This window comes from Sinocyclocheilus grahami, unplaced genomic scaffold, assembly GCF_001515645.1.
Source record: "Sinocyclocheilus grahami isolate Dianchi unplaced genomic scaffold, SAMN03320097.WGS_v1.1 scaffold879.1, whole genome shotgun sequence".
Classification (NCBI taxonomy): domain Eukaryota; kingdom Metazoa; phylum Chordata; class Actinopteri; order Cypriniformes; family Cyprinidae; genus Sinocyclocheilus; species Sinocyclocheilus grahami.
In genome coordinates, this window is record NW_015506058.1 from 501,686 (window position 1) to 522,989 (window position 21,304).

The window sequence follows — 21,304 nt, forward strand, 5'->3', positions numbered from 1 at the left end:
ACAATTATGTTATCTAAAAAAAGATTTTGAGACTGCATTAAAATTCTAATTAACAAACACTGTTTTCTTTTATATCCACAGTTCATTTAGTTTAGATAACTCCATGATGATGAGAGTAATATTACATGACAGCAACATTTAATGTCATGACCACCAGAAGCAATAAAATACTTTTTACATTTATTTTCATTTTCCACATTTAAGGTACATGTTCTTAAGCGCAATAACATTAACTGAAAATTTCCTGAACATTTGATTACCATATGGAACAACTTAAAATTAAGAATGCTGTGAAAATTACAGTGGAAATGGAAACACTTTACGAAACAAAACTTTCAGCAACAGCTGCATTTAACAGGGGAAAAAAAGTAGAAAAATACATAAAATTATCTGAATAAATTGGAATGGCATGCATGCAGCAGCTGAATTTGGGTGTTTCACTGTGAAAGCAGACCAATAAGCTGGCTTAGAAGTCAAAGTCATCTGCTTTGGCCTTCTTCTCCTGAGACTCAACCCAGGCCTGGTTGATAGTGCGCTTCATCTCGTCATTTCCATCCGTGTAGATCTTCCTCAGCACGCTCATCAGCCCCTCGCTTGGATCAGCATTCTCATCCAAGTTGGGTTTGCTGAAACAGACAGATTACCATTCAATTACCATTTATGACTTATAAACATAATTTGAAGAACCAAATTTAGTATGATACTTATTACTATGATGTTACCCAGATAATAGCGCATTATGCAGTTAAATATATATATATATATATATTTAATAATTATATACTTTTATAATATATAGTAATATACTTTTTATAATAGTTTGAATAATATTAAATTTACATTTATAATTTTCTTATATAACTTAGGCATTTTCTTTTTATGCATCTGCACCATTTGATTTAAAATTTGCTTCAATATATGAATTTTAAAAAGTAAAACCAATACAGAATGAAATTGTGTGCATTTTACTCACTCTTTCTCCTTAGACTGTTTTTCTACTTGTGTCAAGCAGTCCCACTTTTTTGTTGACTTCTTCTTGCACATAACAAGCACCATGTCTGTTTTTATCTGTAAACAAATGAATGAATTTTACAATTGCCTCTTTATCTATACAATTTTATCCATAAAACAAATCAATTTGCCAATATACAAAAACAAAGAAAATGACAAACCTTTTTACTACTCTCTGCTACAATAATGGGAAATAAAAGGTTGTTGACTGTCATTTGATGGTTCTTCCCATCCAGATCTTTGACTACAACACTGAAGCCTCTGTGAAGACAGAATAGCAGAACATATATACATATATATATACATACAGTGGCATGTGAAAGTTTGGGAACCCCTTGCAGAAAATGTGAGTAATTTTAACAAAATAAGAGGGATCATAAAATGCATGTCATTTTTTATTTAGTACGGTCCTGAGTAAGATATTTTACATAAAAAAGTTTACATATAGTCCACAAGACCAAAAAAAAAAAAGATGAAATTATTCAAATAACCCCCTTCAAAAGTTTGGGAACCCCTTGCAGAAAATGTGAATAATTTTAACAAAATAAGAGGGATCATAAAATACATGTAATTTTTTATTTAGTACTGTCCTGAGTAAGATATTTTACATAAAGTTTACATATAGTCCACAAGACCAAAAAAAAAAAAAGCTGAAATTATTCAAATAACCCCCTTCAAAAGTTTGGGAACCCTTGGTTCTTAATACTGTGTGTGGTTACCTGGATGATCTACCACTGTTTTTTTGTTTTATGATGGGTGTTCATGAGTCCCTTGTTTGTTCTGAACAGTTAAACTGAGCACTGTTCTTCAGAAAAATCCTCCATGTCCTGCAGATTCTTCAGTTTTCCAGCATCTTTTGCATATTTGAACCCTTTCCAGCAGTGACTGTATGATTTTGAGATCCATCTTTTCACACCGAGGACAATTGAGGGACTCAAACACAACTATTAAAAAAAGGTTCAAACATTCACTGATGCTCCAGAAGGAAAAATTATGCATTAAGAGCTGGGGGTGAAAACTTTTTAACAGGATGAAGATGTCCAAATTATATAAATATCATTTTTTCCCCAATTTAGTACTGCCCTTCGGAAGCAACAGAAGATACTTGCATGTTTCCCGGAAGACAAATTAGGGACAATTTACCTTGATCTTCAAATTCAAAAAGTTTTCACCCCCGGCTGTTAATGCATCATTTTTCCTTCTGGAGCATCAGTGAATGTTTGAACCTTTTTTAATAGTTGTGTTGTTGTTACTGCACACAATAGTTGTATCTGAACTGAATTTCTCAGTTTAACTGTAAAAAACAAGTTTTAAAAACAAGCAAGGGACTCATGAACAACCATCACAAAACAAAAAAACAGTGGTAGATCATCCAGGTAACCACACACAGTATTCAGAACCAAGGGTTACCAAACTATTGAAGGGGTTTATTTGAATAATTTCAGCTTGTTTTTTTAGTTTTTTTGTCTTGTGGATTATATGTAAACATCTTTTATGTAAAATATCTTACTCAGCACAGTACTAAATAAAAAAGAACATACATTTTGTATGATCTCTCTTATTTTGTTAAAATTATTCAAATTTTCACCGATTCTGCAAGGGGTTCCCAAACTTTTGCATGCCACCGTGTGTGTATATATATATATATGAAGAGTTCATTTGCAAAAATCGATAACTCCATTTGTAACAATTCTCAAAAATTATGTTTTTTCATTGTGTATTCCAATTAATCTCAATTAAACTGCAGTTGGGTTATTTTGATTAGGTTAAAAAATAACTAAAATTACGGCTAACTAACACAATAAAACATGATTACAGAGTTATCTGTTTTTGCAAATAAACTCTTCTCACACACACACACACACACACAGACACACACACATATATATATATATATATATATATATATATTCGAATGTGAATTTAATTTTAAGAATTTACTTATTTGAATATTAATTATTAAAAACAACAATAAATAAGCAATATTGCATAATTTTACCATAATAAAAAAAGAAAGACCAAAATTCAGCAATATTCAATGTGTAAACAATACCTCTCTGTAAAGTTGGCCTCAACATTTTCAGCTGGAATAGTATGTACTCCTTTTAGTGTAATGTAGATTTTGACGAATTTGTCAGACTGGTCCCATCCTAAGACACACAGAAACATTGACAGGTGTATTAGACCATGCATATCATTATGGAATAGCATATGCCTATTATCATGAGGTATGAACGCACCATAATTATTAATTTTGACTGTGTATCCTTTGAGTATTGTGTCAGTTTTGTCTCCAGAGTCCTTCTTGGCTTGCTGCAGTTTCTGCTGCAGTTTCTGCGCCAGCTCTTTCTCGATCTTCTTCTGCTCTTGCGTTAACACGTCCCGCAGGCGCTGGCGTTCACATTTCTCCAGCAGACTCGCGATCTCTTTAAGATCACTCTCAAGACCGGCGATCTAAAGACACAAAGTCAAATCTGAGAACAAGTAAAGAAGCATGTGTACATGTTCAGCAGGCAGCTGTCATCTCAGAGCCATACTTAATTCACCCAATGTGTATATTGTCCTATAAAACATCCTAGTAGAACAGGAGTTTCATTCACATTCATACGCTTCTGTATATCAGTGCATGAGGCTTTACAGTACAATGAAAACGAAACCTGGCGGCTGGCAAGACTGCTATCACTAACGTTACATGGAACTAAAATGAATAACACACACACACAGTCCATTATACCAGCTCATTGATGTCCATCGCTGCCTTGAGGAAACCTTAGGAAACTACCTTCTGCAGTTTTTAAATGAAGTACGTTAATGGAAATGCACTTTGCTTTCAATCGGGCGCTGCTTGTCCACTGATATATGCATTCAGCGTTGTTTCTAGAAGGATTCTTGCTTCCGCGTTATGTGATGTCAAAATAAAAGACCTGATTTTAGTTGCCTTTGATAAATGACCCCAATCACACTACTAAAGAATTCTTACAAAAACCGAATGTTCATATTCATCATGGAAAACAAAAAAAGTATTACAATGTTTCAAATGTATTACATTACATATGGGATAAAATGATTCTTAACATAATAAAAGTACAAAAATATACACTAAATTTAAAAATGTAAATGTTCTCATAACTTTCAAGATTACAGCAACCAGAAAACATTCTAATATACTCAAAACATTTACTAGTTAACAAGAAAATTTGTTGACATTCAAATACGAACGAAAATTTAATTCACAATGAATTATTTAAAGCTCTTTGTGTTGTTGATAAAATGTGTCTTTTGTATTTTTTGTCAAATTAAGCAAAACATATAATATATAGTGTGACACACCAAATAAAGAGATAATCAAGAAGTAAAAAGGTTATATACCAGTAACCTAAAAAATAAAAATGAAAATAAAATGGCAAAACACAAAAGGTAGCACATTACACCTTTTTATTGTATCGACAATAAAATAACGTACATAATTTGCCATCATTTGAAAATGAAGGAAAAAAAAAAAAAAGTGACGATGTGAAATCTGAACCAATTTAGTAGAAAAAAATACAACATTTGAGCAGGTGCTTGTTGGTTTTCCAGCTCTGTGTCGTTATTTTATGCAAGAATATCTTCTCTTTTAAGACAAGGTTTCAGAACAATCCCATGGCTGATCACCACATTGATCTCTGTATTCCAGACATCTGGTTGTGGTCCGCTAAATGCCGGAAAACAATGCGACTGAGACGCCACCTGCGCTTCACTCCACGAGGACGGGATGTCATCACACACCTGTTGCGAATGCGCACGGGACAACTGTCTCGGGGTAGTGCAGCTATTTCTTTATCAGCTATCTCCTGAGGAAATAAACATGAGACATGGCCTGTATTATCATCAATATTTTGACATTTAATTTATTCATTCATTGCAAGTCAAAATAAAGGTTAATGACTGTGTAAATGGATTTAAAATCCTGACAAAAAAATCCAATCATGCACATGGAAATAAAGAGGGTATAAACTTCCAACAAATGGAAACTGCAAGACTTTGAATGTAACAGTTACCTGTAGCTCTTTTGGCAAAATAGTATTCTTCCTAATGGCATTGATGCGCAGTCTTGTATCTGCAAATTCAAATGCCATTTGTCTCCTTTTCACATCCCGTACCATCCTCCAGTCAACATAGTAGCTCCTGACCTGCTCCACCACTCCAAGTGAACTTCTGTATGCCTGAAGAACATCAGAGCAGATTTTACATCTGAATACGTGTATATTTGAAATACACCTAGTCAAAAACCCAAAACAAATGACAAAAAAAAAATTAATAAAAACAAGTTCGTAAAGTATAAATGTCACTAGTATGTCTTGGTGTATCTTATTACAGTCTAACGTGATCGCAATCGAAATACAACACCATTCAAACACAAATACAATGCATTCAAAGTCCTAACAGACTCTGAATTTACAAATCTGATTTTTTCTAAAGTGAATTTACCTGTCTACAAATCGGCAAGGACGACTGCAGAAACCCCATGCCCGTGCTGAGGAGCTTCCATGCCGCCATGTTGATCCAGCACTAACCTCGATGGTGGTTTGAAGGGTAAGAATTGTGTTTAATATATCGTTACCGCCATCTCCTGGTCATATTAAATGTTCATTCGAGATTTGGGGTTTCTCCTCACTCAAAACTCTAAGCAAAACACAGTAGTAAACAATTTGCAAAAGTTATGAAACTTTGTTGTTATAGGATATAGCCGACGATGTTATCGAAAACTGGCTTTGTCTGAATGTCATGGCGAATTTATAGACTTCGATTCATTTTTGAAAAGTCCACAGAGAATTGTAGCTCTGAGCATCTATCAGCCATGAAAATAAAGACAAAATAATCAGTAAAATCACAAAGTATGAACAGCAGTAACAGTTTGTGTGTAATTGCAATACTTAGCCAGATAGTGGCAGAATGTCGCTACTAATAAACACCATCAGACTCCTCAAAGGATTAAACTAACAAACCAGCTTTAAATGTAGTAGGCTAGTACACTTTGACAAAATCTGTATGATCTGCGCACTTAAAGCCTTAAATACCTGTCATATAGGTTATAGCCTATACATTTAAAGCAGTTCTTACCCTTTATTTTGACTCCAAGACCTCCTATTGCCACAACAATATTCTATTTATTTATTTTTTACTCACAATTTCTATTCAATAAAATATATTTTAAAGCTTGGCATTTTAATTCAGCAAAGACATTTAGCATCACTTGGCTCAATTTTACAGGCTGGTCTTCACAAATGACATTTTCAGACTTGAAAATGCATCAGGACACATGAACAATCGCACCTCGGAGACCTTTGAGATATTGTGAGGTGACCTGCATCCTGCACCTGCATTGTGTTAGTAGTAGTTCAAGACAAGAGAAACAAGCTCTCTTCGAGACAATTGTCTGATTGTAATGCGGACTGGCTGTACAAATAGGAAATCTGGGTACGTTTAGACAGCAAATTTGTTGAGCATATTATAGGCCTACAAAGTATAAGAATAAACAGGGGACAGAGTGTACCTTCTGTTTTAAAATTCCTACCTCACAGCTTGATATCAGAGGTAAGTTTCCTCATTTTGTGTCTGCTAACATTTTTTTTGTTTTTTTAAGCCAGCACTTCCATAACATACTAAATGAAGATTACTTTGCCATTTCTTATGCTCATCTACCATTCTGTCATTACCACAGGATAAAGCCCCCCAATAAAACAATGCAACTGAAAAGAAGAAAAAAGCAGACGACAACAAAATAACAACCAACAAACAGCTTGTTATGTGCTTCTCTGCATGACACTGGTTAGAGTTCAACCCCAAGGCATTCATAAAAAATGGTCCTAGTAAATTCCTGTAGAATTTCCCAAGCAATCGGCCTTTGTTAAAAAATACAAGGAGATGTGTTCTGAGAAAAATTATTGTGTTAGTAGTAGTTCAAGACAAGAGAAACAAGCTCTCTTCGAGACAATTGTCTGATTGTAATGCTGACTGGCTGTACAAATAGGAAATCTGGGTACGTTTAGACAGCAAATTTGTTGAGCATATTATAGGCCTACAAAGTATAAGAATAAACAGGGGACATAGTGTACCTTCTGTTTTAAAATTCCTACCTCACAGCTTGATATCAGAGGTAAGTTTCCTCATTTTGTGTCTGCTAACATTTTTTTTGTTTTTTTAAGCCAGCACTTCCATAACATACTAAATGAAGATTACTTTGCCATTTCTTATGCTCATCTACCATTCTGTCATTACCACAGGATAAAGCCCCCCAATAAAACAATGCAACTGAAAAGAAGAAAAAAGCAGACGACAACAGAATAACAACCAACAAACAGCTTGTTATGTGCTTCTCTGCATGACACTGGTTAGAGTTCAACCCCAAGGCATTCATAAAAAATGGTCCTAGTAAATTCCTGTAGAATTTCCCAAGCAATCGGCCTTTGTTAAAAAATACAAGGAGATGTGTTCTGAGAAAAATACTAACATATGTCAAATTGCACAACTTCACAAAGACGATCCATTATGTAAATGAAAGTGGAAAACAGATCTCGTGAGGTCTAGACACCAGGTAATGCTTCTATAAACCAATTGTTATGATGTGAGGTTAACTTAAATAAATGAATAGGAATAGAAAGGGAACATAACTAATTTTAACCCATGTAAGCCTGCAGGCAACTAAAGTTGCTGAAGGCTCTACCCATATTTTTCCATTTGGAAATATTTTTTTGTGTGACAATACTTCAAACACCACTTCTGTACTTGCAGACAATCTTAGGAAGAGCTTTTGACAACTTGCTAGAAATGATGCCATGTGGTGATGTTAATTCATGAGCCATTCCTGGATGTTTACTCAGAAATATACCTGTCAACTTTAGTGACCAGTGAGCAAAATCCTTGAATCTTTGCATTAGTTTCTATGGGAGTGCATATTACTAAATATACCATCATCTTTACATGAAAAATACTCTTTTAAGAACTCCACATATATAAAACATTGTGCAAATAATTATATTTAGGACATGCTTTGGAAATATCTGGGCATTAATGCTGTTGATCTAGATAGAAAATTCACAGCATAGTTCTATTTATTTTAAACTTACCAATATAAAGCAGAATGCCATACTGTGTCATGCATGTGCTGCTCTTCTGAAGCTGAATCTAATATCTGCAACTCTGATCTTCTGAAGATTTCTGAAGCGTAGGCTTCAAAAGTATTTAGTAAATTTCCTGCTGTTCGCAGGCCACTTGAAATCCCACTAGTTGCTTCTAAATGAAATCAATCCTTTCCAAAAACAAAACAGATTCGGTCTGCGCTTTGTTCTTTAACAAATAAAAAATGAATCATAGTGGTGTGAAGGGCTTCACTTCCGCTGAATTCATATTCAGACATTCCAGATTGACTCACCAATGGGGTGTGAAGATGAGAAACTAAACTGAACCTTGCATGATGTGAAACCAAATGAGTTTGAGGTTGACATTTTGTAAGCTAAAATTGCTGTTTAATGTTTTTAACCTGTGCAAAAATTATTTTTGTGTGAATTCTCTCAGGTTTACTTTATAGAAAAGAGATTAAAATTGCCTATTCTTTTTATATTAGCATCTCCACTGGTTCATTTAAACAACATCACAAAGAGCTCAAATGAGTTTCACTTTTACAGTGTCCTGTTTGATTTTCATGAGCTACTTGTGTGGGCTGTTCATTCTGACATCACTATTAAGCCTTGCAAAGTCAGCATTTGAATACACTGCAGAAAAGAAGCTGGCCGTCTAGTATTTGTGGGTACTTCAGTTTTTATATGAGCTCAGAGAAAGTGAAATGGAAGAACGTTTGCAAAATGATTTAGTCTGCTTGTGCTAAACATGGTTCAGCATCTAAATATTACTATGTCTGTTATTTTGGTCAGTTCTCTTGCCCTTCATGTAGAGCTGGAAATATTGTAATTACAAGTTACAAGCAAATTAATGACTGAACAAAATCATATTTACAAGTGGGAAAGACATGACTTGTCGAGTTGGAATAGGGCATGACAATTTTTAAACATTACGAAAACACTTGTAAAACAGTAGGAAGCATGTCTGTAGTGAATTATAATGTATAATTTAGCAAGTTGTTTTAATTTGATTTGCAGAACCTCAGTCATCATGGTATGCTTTGTGTAACACAAACATTTAGTTTTTAAACCATGTATAAATTAGTGATATAGGAATGAATATTTTTCAGCACTTTGAATTCAGATGTTGGTATTTGGATTTATTTGTCAAATAATACATTTTTTTAGGCTACTTCCGACTTCATTTCTTTGTAATGAATGCCCAACTTGGAGTTCCCCAGGTGCACTTGAAGGCAGCATCTTTCAAAAAGTTCCCACAAATTTCACTTGAAGAAATTCAAATGTTCCACACATGTGGAGATGCATGTTCATATGTGGTAACAGGTGATGTGCAAACATAACCTTAAGATTGTTTGCTTTCCACAGTCTAGTGTTCTGAACCAGTAGCTCTAATTGTTTATTTAGATTTTTTTCAAACAGTTTCAAACAGTTTTCAAACAGCATATCATTCAGAAATTCTCCACTGTTCTATGATACAAAATGTTGGTTAGAGAGTGGGAAACCATTAACATTAGGCCTACTTTTAAAGAAGATTCTACACCCTAAAAAATGCTGGGTTGTTTCAACCCAATTTTGGGTCAAATATGGACTAACCCAACTGTTGGGTTAAAAAGTTAATTAAAAAATTTAACCAAAATTTAACCCAACAGTTGGGTTAGTCCATATTTGACCCAACATTGGGTTGAAACAACCCAGCATTTTTTAGAGTGTACAAGTTTTGACAAAATGAACAAAAGTGCAAAGTTTCTCTAACATTTCCATTGTGCTTGCTACCGTTTCAGGCAGCCTTCCAGCTATGAGGTAAAGTCCTTTTTGGACTCGAGGTCAAGGTCTTCTTGATTTGTGGAATGTTCTGCATTGCACCCTCAGGACCGTGTCAATCTAATAGCTGGGGACCGATGACTACCCGCACTGAACTAGTCTATATTTTGTCGGAAGCCCCTGTTCTTCCTCGTCTCTCCATGGGTCAGTGCATGTTTTTATCTGCATTTTACACTCCAGTCCTTCTGTTCAACAGATGCTGAAGCTGACACATAGGAAAAGAGAGAACATCCATCCTGAAGTCCCATTTAAGTTGATCGTCAATTTCAGTAAACAAACAAGGGCTCCTAGAACGACTCTCAGCAGTGTCATTTTTATTAAACTTTCAACCTCTAATTTCAGCACAGAAGCACGACAAGTATTTGATTAATGTTTTGTCCCCGATGCGTGTCTGGTTTTGACATTAGATTAAGAAATAGAGACGTCAGAGGGAATGAACCTCGCACGGCCAACCATCACAATCAGTGCGATCATGCTTTCCAAACCTAACTGTTAATCCCATCAAACACAGCATAAGGACGTTTATGACGAATTGAATTCAAAATAAAATATGAAATGATAACTGGGACATTTAGGCCTCTTCAGAGTTTTTTGCATGACCATCTGTGAATTCATTCAAATAGACCACCAAGGTTAACAGGAAGTGTGCTCTCAGGGCACCCACTACCCTTTTCCACTCAGTGGAGCGGGGTAACCCAACACAATACGGTAGAGCAGAGTCTGTAAACTTTATGAAATCTTCTTTTATTGAGTCAGGTAATTGAGAATGGCCTGCAGAGAGAAAAAAAACCCTCACATGTGCATGTGTTTCTTGCCTGTTTTAACCATTTTACTAAGATGGTAAATTGAATCTATAGACGTTTGGGGAGGGAGATTGCTTGACTGATTTCCTCATGCCATGGTGCATTATTTTCAACAGTACATCTAAACTATGTGGATGTGTAGTGTTCTGGACAGCTGAAGTGTAGTATTTCTGCACCCACCTGAGTGGGTGGGTAGGGGATATCTAATTTAGCATGGAGAATGTGGCTGGAGAAATACTAGTTCATTTGATTAGACTTCTGGAAACATTTCACACATGATCTTGTATGATATCAGTCCTCTGGCAACAGTGTTTGTCAAAAGAACTTTCAGTTACAGATCATTTATCAATGTAAAAGCGAGAAACTTAAACTTGAACTGTTGATATAATCTGCTTATCACTATTTTTTGTTTTTTTTCTCTAGTAAAGTATCTAAATATTCTAAAAAAGAGAGAGATAAATGTACTATATTTTCTGTAATGTTTATGTAGTTCTGATACATAATTTGGAAATGGTGGAAGAAAAAACCTATATACCACATATAACACTACGTATACTTAAAATATATTTACTTAAAAAATGCTTAAAATGTACAATTTTCTTCTGTAAATTTAATGTAATGGTTATTAACAAAATGTACTACATGTATTTTTTCTTTTTTACTTACTATTAATTGTATATGTATTCTCTGAAAACATGTTTTATTGTTTTGTTTTATTATATTATAAGGATGTTTAGATATTTTTATTTGAAAATAAGTCAGAGGTTTATAATGTGCTGACATCACATAGGGCTCATTTCATAGGCTTGACAATATCGGTTTGGCAATACCTCTTTGAGCTTGTAAATTTGACCTACTGTAATATATCAACAATTTTGACAGGCAGTGACAAACAAGAATCCCTAAGTGTCTCAGAGAGGTTTATTTAAAGAACATTTGTGACAGAGGTAAACAGAAAACTGGAGAAGGCAGTGTAGACATTTAGTTGTGTTGCTCATTTATAAATTAAATTTATAGGGAGGGCCAGCGATCTGAAGCTGATAATGCTGTCATAATTGTCTGTTGGAAAAGTAGATTAAAGGACAGGTTAGATAGTTACAGGATAAATAAATGTCAGTGGAAATGGTAGGTAGTTTGATGTGGTGCACTGTAATTATTATAACTAAATTCAGATCTCAGTGTTTTGATCTTGAGATGTGACAGGACAGCTCTTCATCATATCACACATATCCAAATGAACTGCCTATCAGCAAAAAAAATAAATAAAAATTTTCACCAGCATCATTTGATATTTCCTGCACAATAATCAACTTATGTTTCATATTTGTATCTTTGATCAATAGCTGTGAAAAAAAACTGATGTTAAATAATTGACATTTTAGACACAATATTCCCAGTTACATTGTTTATTTTGTACAACAAATATAATTCCAAATGAATTTAAAGCAGAATCATCAGTGTTTTCTAACGAATCATTTGAGTAAATAATTCAATGACTCATTCATTTGTTTGCTTTCTGAATGAATCAGTGTAGTTCTACATATAGATTCATTGATTGATTCAATAATTCACTCAAAAACCTGATAACCTGATAACTGTGTAACCTGCAGAAAAAGTCGTTCAAAAGTCTGTCTGGAATGCATAAAACAAAAAAAAACAAATAAAAAATGAGCGAAAAACGAGCGATTCACAAACATTGTCAGCTTCCAACGCCATATAGGACATTTCTTCCAGAGATTTGACCTCTGCTATACCTATAAAGAAAGAATGTATTTTTTTTGGGCCAGGCAGTGTGGGTTGAAACAGCATGCTTCAAGTCAAGTGTCTAGATCACATTATATCTGAGGAGGAAAGAACCTCGGTGGCCAATGAGAAACAGGTGAGAAAAGACGAGCTTTGCTCTCTGGGAGGGAGATGAGCTCTTTTTGTGCCTGTGGAATACTGTAGAATGATGTTTTGGTGGCCTTTGCTAATAAAGTGGTGTTTTGTTTGGTATAAACAAAACAAAATACTGAAAATTGTGTGTGATTCTTGATGAAATTCGCTAGGAATACCATGCATGTATAGAATCTGCGCTGAACCTGATAAATTTACATTGAGTCAGGAGCATTTAGCAGTAAGGGTTTAAAGCAGAGTTTTGACAACCCTTTCAGGATCTATATTCTTTTCCCAACTAATTAAATATTTTCCCTTCACTTATTTAGCAGCCCTGAGCTCAGCTCAGATTTCTGATTAGAGAAATACAATCAAGATCTTTTTGGTCTGTTCAACTACTGCTGAATCAAGTATAATGGAACAACATTTGATAAAGTGTAAATAATGCTGTGGTATTATTCAAGGGTGACTACACTCTTAAAAATAAAGGTGCTTCAAAAGGTTCTTCAAGCGATGCCATAGAAGAACCATTTTTGGTTCCACAAAGAACCATTCAGTCAAAGGTTCTTTAAAGAACCATCTCTTTCTTGCGTTTTTATAATCTGAAGAACCTTCTTTCACCACAAAGAACCTTTTGTGAAACAGAAAGGTTCTTCAGATGTTAAAGGTTCTTTATGGAACCATTTAGACAAAAAGGTTCTTCTATGGCATCGTGAACCACCTTTATTTTTAAGAGTGTACCTACAACAAATTCAGAGGCTCTCATTATTAAATATGGTGTCTACTTTGACTAAGGTCCAATTGTTTCCAATACGATGTTGTGCAATTTTCTCAAAATTAAATACATTTCTATATTTATAATTTATATTTGCCTTGCGATTTATTGTTATTTGCATTTCCAGTAGCCTACTCTTAAAGGGATAGTTTACCCAAAAATGTAAATTCTGTCATAATTTACTCATCCTTCTTTCAACTGCTGAACACAAAATAATTTATTTTGAAGAATGTGGGTAACTAAATGGTTTACGGTAGCCATTGACCTCCATAGTATTTTTTTTCCATACTATGGCTACCGTCAACTGTTTGGTTACCAACATTCTTCAAAATATTTTCTTTATGTCATAATTTACTCATCCTTCTTTCAACTGCTGAACACAAAATAATTTATTTTGAAGAATGTGGGTAACTAAATGGTTTACGGTAGCCATTGACCTCCATAGTATTTTTTTTTCCATACTATGGCTACCGTCAACTGTTTGGTTACCAACATTCTTCAAAATATTTTCTTTTGTCTCCAACAGCTGAAAGAAATTGTAGGTATGGAGCAACTTGAGTGTGGGTAAATGATGACAGAATTTGTATTTTTTGGGTGAACTATCTCAATTTAACACCCAAGTTTTGTAGATATAGACGTCTGTTTTTCAGTCTTGGATTTACATTACATCTGTATTCATTTCAAGAAGTGAAAGACTGTCAAAAGCCATGAACCTTAAAAAATCTTGTGACTTGAAGCTCTTTTATATTTTTCAGGTTAGGAACATGCTGTCCCAAAGAATCCTGCCATGGATTTAAAATACATCAGCATCACAGAGGTCTGATTCAGTAAGATGGCACGAATGTGAAGAATGCCTTTTGAGCTGAACTTAAAGGTCACCTGCACGCTGGTATGTTTATTGCCATACATATTCCTGCTTTGAGTTATAACAACAATCTTACTTAAGTCTGTTTGTGCGATTAAGACCATCAGTCAGCTTTATGAAGAGTAAATCGTTATTAGTAGGATCACATCTTCTCTGATCGTTAATGTTCACTATGTCTCGGTTCAGTGAATAGAGAATTGTGCGACGAAATTGCAACACATCCCATTCGGTTCCTCTTCCTACTGCTGCTATGAAAAGCCTTCATTCCTTACGGTTTATTATGATCCCTGCTTTGGAGACAGGCAGATAGATGAATGTATAACATAACCTAAAGCCTACTGTTGACAGTGTGATATAGAATATTGGATCTGTGTCTCACACGTATGTGAGTTGAAGGTTTATTTGCAGAGTTGAGACCTTATGGCTTCCATTTAATTTCTTTTTTCCCCTCTTAGTTCTCTTATGGTGGGGTTGACCTTTAAAACCAGCCTAATAAAACCCAGAAGCATTCCATCTAAATATGTTTAAATACAGAGATTTAATTTTCTTTGATAGATTTCCTTGTGGCTTTGTCTTTGTAGCCTCAAGTTTCGGTGCTTCTATAGTAGACTTTAAAACAAACATACTGTAATAAGTTTAACTCTCAACAGAAGAGAGAAGGCTTGTGAAAACACTTTACACCTCTGAGTTTGTCTAACGTTTAGTCTGCTTATAAATTTTGTTTATGTTTTTATAGCTACAGGTTATTTGCTAAGTAATTGTAATCATCATAAACCTCCAGCATAGCAATCAACATTTTTCCTTCTCCTTTCCCCCCCCTATTTTTATTCTGTGGACCTCTCACATAGTCTTTATTGAAATATGTCCCCTTTTCCTTCATGCACAAACTCTCGCTGAGCCTCCACCTCATAAAAAGCATGGTGAAAGCCACAAGTCTGCTTCACGCCATGCCACATTTCTGCTGCATTCTTGTACACAACACCGGTGGCCAAACACATTAATCAGTGTACACAGATCCTCTTCTCAAATAAACGGAGAGAGAGGGCTGTTGGTGAAAAATGAGTGACGGATGAAAGCTGCATTTCCTTTGCGGGTATCATCTCAATGTTGAGAAATTGGAAAATAATTCAATAATTCAAAAGGAAACTGGTTTGATATATTTGAAGATGTGTCAGGAGGGACCTCAAACATGTGTATCGCTCAAAAATGATTTAGAGCTCTCTGGAAAATGTAGGACATGCGGTAGCCAGATTTGGACTTCAAACGTATATATCATTCTAATGCATAGTTCATTGGTAAACAAGTGGTAAATAAATATGGCCACTTAAAAAATTTATTTTTAGTGTTGTCATACATGGGTAAGTATACTGACAAGTATACCAATCCATTAAAAAAAAAAAAAGAAATCTGTACTTTTGTTTAGCAAGGATGCATAAATTGACCAAAAGTGATAGTAAAGACTATTAATTTGTTACAAAAAAGTATGCTTTTTTTTTTACATGAATATTGTGCAGCACAGCTGTTTTCAACATAAGAAATATTTCTTAAGCATCAAATCAACATATCAGAATGATTTCTAAAGGATCGTATGACACTGAAGGCTGAATATTCAGCTTTGCTGTCACAGAAATACATTACATTTTAAAATATATTACAATAGAAAATAGTTATTTTACTTTGTAATAGTATTAAAAAAAAAAAGAAATATGTACTTTTGTTTAGCAAGGATGCATAAATTGACCAAAAGTGATAGTAAAGACTATTAATTTGTTACAAAAAAGTATGCTTTTTTTTTTACATAAATATTGTGCAGCACAGCTGTTTTCAACATAAGAAATATTTCTTAAGCATCAAATCAACATATCAGAATGATTTCTAAAGGATCGTATGACACTGAAGGCTGAATAGTCAGCTTTGCTGTCACAGAAATACATTACATTTTAAAATATATTACAATAGAAAATAGTTATTTTACTTTGTAATAGTATTTTAAAATATTACTGTTGTTACTGCATTTTTGATCAAATAAATGAAGCCTTGGTAAGCATAAGAGACTTCTTTCAAAACCGTGCATAATGTACATCATTAGGCAGCACATAAATAACAAATGTGACTCTGGAGCACAAAACCAGTCGCTGGGGTATATTTGTAGCAATAGCCAAAAATACATTGTATTTTGTTTAACTTTAAAGGCGATTTTCTCAATATTTAGATTTTTTGTACCCTAAGATTCCAGACTTTCAAATAGTTGTATCTCGGCCTAATATAGTCCTATCCTAACAAACCATACATCAGTGGAAAGCTTATTTATTCAGCTTTCAGAAAACAACAGGTTGCTCAAGGACTCCCAAACAATTTGCTCAATGATTAATTTTTTCAAACCCCTCCTTTGCGTGACGCTAATCTGCGGTGATTGGTCCGAATGGTCGATTTCATTTTCATTTCATCATGCATGTAATGCCTGATAAAGCAGGCAGTGCTGCTTTGTGTACAGCCGTTACCGGGGAAACAACTATCTTTACCGTTCCAAAAGCGGCACCTAGTGGCAAAGAATGAATTTGCATTTTCATTCAGACCAACGCGAAAATCAACTGATGAGTGTTTTACTTCTGCGCGTGCAATAAATTGGGCGGGCAATATGCTAATATTTCAGGTTGATATCAACATGAAACGCTTGGGATTCGTTAAAAAAAATTACCCGTTTAAATGACTCAGAGTCGACTCTTTCTTTTGAGAGACAATAACTTTATTCATGGTGTGCTTTCAGATTTAAAACGTTGCAGGATGTTTTCATTCACTTAAAGCTGTGTTACACACTGCATGAAAGGTAACTTTCAAAAATCCATAATAGGGGCACTTTAATGATAACTAAAATAATAAATAAATAATGATAGTTGCTTATTTAATGTTATAGCAGTTTTATAAAATGAAAAATTTTAAATGTGAACATTTACTTTACATTTACATTTACATCCCTTTATCCGCATACCCTATCTTTTAAAATCTGTATAACTTTTTTTCTTCTGTTATTTATAGCAGAAGGTGCAAGGCAACATGTGTGCAAGGCTCTTTTCAATACAGTGTAAGTGAATGGTGGCCATTTCCTAAAATTCCCTCCTTGATCTTCTTTACACAGCTATCATATGGTTTCAGAAGACTTGGAACATAGCAAATATGCTTTTATGATGCTTTTAGTGTGCCTTCACAATTCACTGTCATCAGGAAAAAACAGCACATATGTGACCCTGGACCACAAAACCAGTCATAAGGGTAAATTTTTTGAAATTGAGATTTATACATCATCTGAAAGCTGAATAAATAAGCTTTCCGTTGATGTATGGTTTGTTATGATAGGACAGTATACCTATGGAGATACAACTATTTGAAAATCTGGAATCTGAAGGTGCAAAAAAAATCAAAATACAGAAAATTGCCTTTAAAGTTGTCCAAATGAAGTTCTTAGCAATGCATATTACTCATCAAAAATGTAGTTTTAATATATTTACAGTAGGAAATTTACAAAATATCTTCATGGAACATGATCTTTACTTAATATCCTAATGATTTTTGGCATAAAAGAAAAATCAATAATTTTGACCCATACAATGTATTTTTGGCTATTGCTACAAATATACCCCAGCGACTTAAGATTGGTTTTGTGGTCCAGGGTCACATATTCTATTTAACTTCTTTTGTGTTCCACAGAAGAAAGTCATACCGTTTTGAATACATTGGGTTGAATAAATGATGACAGAATATTCATGTTTTTGGTGAACTATCCCTTCAAATCTTAGAAAATTACATGAAATATTAAAATGTAAATGTGTGAAATATTAAAACATAACACATTCTATTAGTATCATTCTATATGACTAAGTACTTAAATCGAACCTTACCTTAAGTCTGCCGTTTTCCCAGTATTCAATAGTACTGCAGTAGCAGTCACTAAATCATTCACCATAAAGCAAAATGACATGTAATTAAAACCGGTAGTAACAGTGTTTACTATGTTTTTCAACAGTAATTAAAGACATAGACAAGCACACAATCACTTACTCACTGAGTGAACTGTACTGTAAACTAGCATGACTTCTTTCAGTATACAGCCGGAGATTTCCTGACTACAGAACAATTTCTCCCTGTTCTTATTTCCTACATATTCCAACCACATGTGAAAGTACCCAAATATTTATGGAGACAATCAGGTGTGCCAAATATTTTTTTATAGTGCACACACATGCTCTACTTTTAGCAGTTAACAAATGAAACATTGAGTTTGTCATAGCTGCTGTAGGACTGAGGGGAAGGTTTTAGGGTCTGTGATAGTGATTTGTTTTCAGTGACGACAACCTTTGAAAGTGTTCCAAGAGGAAACTACTGCCTTTGCTATCTGTCTAAGAACGAATATACAACCACATTATGTATAAAGTCGGACCCCTGCTTCTCTTTAAAAAACATTACACCTGGCCTGTTCTCCAGTTTCAGCCCAAGTATTTCACCTCTCTGTAACGCAACACCCAGAGATCAACAGATGCCTGGGAAATTATAGCCTAATAACCTTAGTGATGACTTCTGATAATTGCTGCTCCGTTCCACTTAAAATCTTGATTATAGGCTGACAGAAAAATATGTGTGGAGCATTCAAAACAATTTAATTAATTCAATTAATAAAGATGTTTCATAGTTTGTTTATTGTTACACTAAAACAAGGCACAGAAACAGTTTTTACTCAGAAACTGCTAGTAAATTTCACTATTAATTACAAAGAATCGGCATGTAAGACATCGAATTAAACGTGAAGTTTTGAAGTAGAAAGACTGAAATAGTATTTTCTTGTAAAACATGCTTCAAAATTTTTATTTACAACATCAAAATGATGTCAGAATATACATTTTTTTAGTGAACTATTCCTTTAATTCTAGCCATTGCTTAGGTAGAGATGTAGAGATGTAGAGATGAGTCAAAAACAAGCAAAAGATGAAATCTGTAATGAAATATAAAATGTAAAGGTGCAAAATGTATTAGTGTAATTTTGTATTAGTATCTTTCTGCAACATACATCCAACATACATTTGTGTACATGTTTCTGAATGTTTCACTGCATTGAACATGTTTCATATGGCTCAAAACCAGAATATGTAAATTAGATTAGGAATTAGTTTCCATTTGTAAAGTTATTCCAATTTTTGAATCAAGAGGAAAATGTGTGGAAAGGACACATAAAAATATTGCTGCATGCAGTTTGCTGCTGTATTCAAGCTCAGGACTGTGTTGACTTTGGCTCTACACGCCTGTCAGTAGCTATATATCACAATTCCTGGAAAACAGATTGATTAGCGCTGCTACTGTAAGAAAATCCTTGAAATAAAAAACGTATTCATTAAAATCTACCTGCGAGAGCTGGCGGTATTTGTGGACCGCTCTTGTTAAGTTTGTGTTGAATGGAATAAGTAATGAAATAAGTTCCAGACAATGTACAACAGAGAAGTATATCATTACCTCCCTCAGTTCTGTCCTCTATGGTTGAGTTTTGGAGGTAGCCACACCCAGGCTGGCCATTGGCTCAGGGCTGCAATGAGGACATTTAAACTCTTTGAAGGCAGAGAGTTGGAGGACTCGGGACATTGCTGATCAGGAGGGCCCTGAATACCCAGTCTGAGCTTGTAAACAGGTGTTTGCAGTAATAGGCGTCCGGCAGTGAGGAGGGATATTACTGGGGCAGGGAATATTCTGGGGTAAGGCATCTACAGTTTCACTATTGCCTCTGCATGAACTTCTCACTTTTTTGCAGCTGTAAAAATCTGCTGTTTAATTGACATTGTGATGCTTGTGAGGGAAGATGTCATGCAGTGATTTATAAAAAATGTATTGCTTGGTAATTGTTTTTTTTTTCTAATTTGCTAATTATTGCTAATTATGAATATTTTAATCGACACTGTAAACATGCTTTGACAGCTAATCTAAAACTATACTAACATCTAAGTGAAAAGTATTATTTAACATGTCTGAATTACATTAGGTTATTTATACTTTAAGCTTCAGAACAAATATAAGGCAATCTAAACTTTTAGATTTTTATTGAGTTTTTATATTTTTGCTGCTGCTAAATGTTCACGCTCAATATTAAGAATCATTGCTAAATATATGATTTTTAGACACTGAAATTATCGATAGTGATTCAGATTTGTCATTTAGGACTATAATTTGTGGTTTCAAAGGACAAACAGCTTAATTTCAATGGATAGTGCTCAATGAACGCCTTAAAATGACCATAAATCTCGCGAAGCAATGGGTGTCCCAGTCTTGACAAGATAACATATGTGTCCCAATGGACAATGCATAGTGGAAAAATGTGTTTGAAATCAGGTGCATGATTTTTAAATTAAGCTTTTTTGTTTTAGTTTGAAATAATCCATCCAAGTTTTATTATTATTTTATATTTATTTTAAAATTATTCCATGCTACTTTGCTTTGTGTATTGATATGATGTTTGTTAGTTTTCTTCTGAGCCCTTTCCTACCTGATATAAGAGAAAAAAAATATATGGTTGTCATCTGTGGCTGTCAACTCTCGCTATTTCTTGCTCGTTCCTTCTCTATGCTTTTTTTTTCAAGGCATATGCTTAGTACTTAACCTGTCCGGACCCCACTTTTGCACAAGATCTAAGCTACATCCTCCTCGTCTGGCAGATTAAGAGGAAACGCTACTGTGTTGGCTTCAGGTATTATCACAAGCCCAGATCAGATGAACAGCAGATGTTGCATGCATGCAGCCCGCTGGAGGTTGACTATATGCTGCCTGCACATTACACATTACAGGCTAACAGTCAGTTTTGGCTATCTGAAAGATCCTGTAAGGCTGCTGTGGTTTCATTCCCCAGTGGTGCATACTGAGGAGAGGAAATGAGTCTGAATCTAGACTTAAGCTTAATTGCTTTCAGCTCTCATCAGAAGCCCAGATCAGATGAACAGCAGATGTTGCATGCATGCAGCCCGCTGGAGGTTGACTATATGCTGCCTGCACATTACACATT

General features: G+C 34.5%; 3 protein-coding genes across 4 annotated transcripts in view; 1 reads left to right on the plus strand and 2 right to left on the minus strand.

Moving 5' to 3' along the window:
• Positions 1 to 181: 181 nt before the first annotated feature.
• On the minus strand, positions 182 to 3,910 carry LOC107563589 (calcyclin-binding protein-like). The gene is made up of 6 exons (XM_016248480.1): positions 3,746 to 3,910; positions 3,252 to 3,465; positions 3,065 to 3,161; positions 1,173 to 1,272; positions 974 to 1,068; positions 182 to 626 (listed from the first exon to the last, which is right to left on the minus strand). The coding sequence occupies exons 1-6, from the start codon at positions 3,761 to 3,763 to the stop codon at positions 467 to 469; spliced, it is 684 nt and encodes a 227-aa protein (XP_016103966.1). The 5' UTR covers positions 3,764 to 3,910; the 3' UTR covers positions 182 to 466.
• A 526-nt stretch (positions 3,911 to 4,436) lies between these two features.
• LOC107563590 (28S ribosomal protein S14, mitochondrial-like) lies at positions 4,437 to 5,606 on the minus strand. The gene is made up of 3 exons (XM_016248481.1): positions 5,482 to 5,606; positions 5,052 to 5,216; positions 4,437 to 4,844 (listed from the first exon to the last, which is right to left on the minus strand). The coding sequence occupies exons 1-3, from the start codon at positions 5,548 to 5,550 to the stop codon at positions 4,662 to 4,664; spliced, it is 417 nt and encodes a 138-aa protein (XP_016103967.1). The 5' UTR covers positions 5,551 to 5,606; the 3' UTR covers positions 4,437 to 4,661.
• Positions 5,607 to 19,883: 14,277 nt separating this feature from the next.
• The window catches only part of LOC107563565 (tenascin-N), a 29,410-nt gene continuing 27,989 nt past the window's right edge, over positions 19,884 to 21,304 (plus strand). For both annotated transcript variants that reach the window (XM_016248467.1, XM_016248468.1), the window contains exon 1: positions 19,884 to 20,006. The gene's annotated coding sequence lies outside the window, so the exon portion shown is untranslated. The remainder of the gene's footprint in view (positions 20,007 to 21,304) is intronic.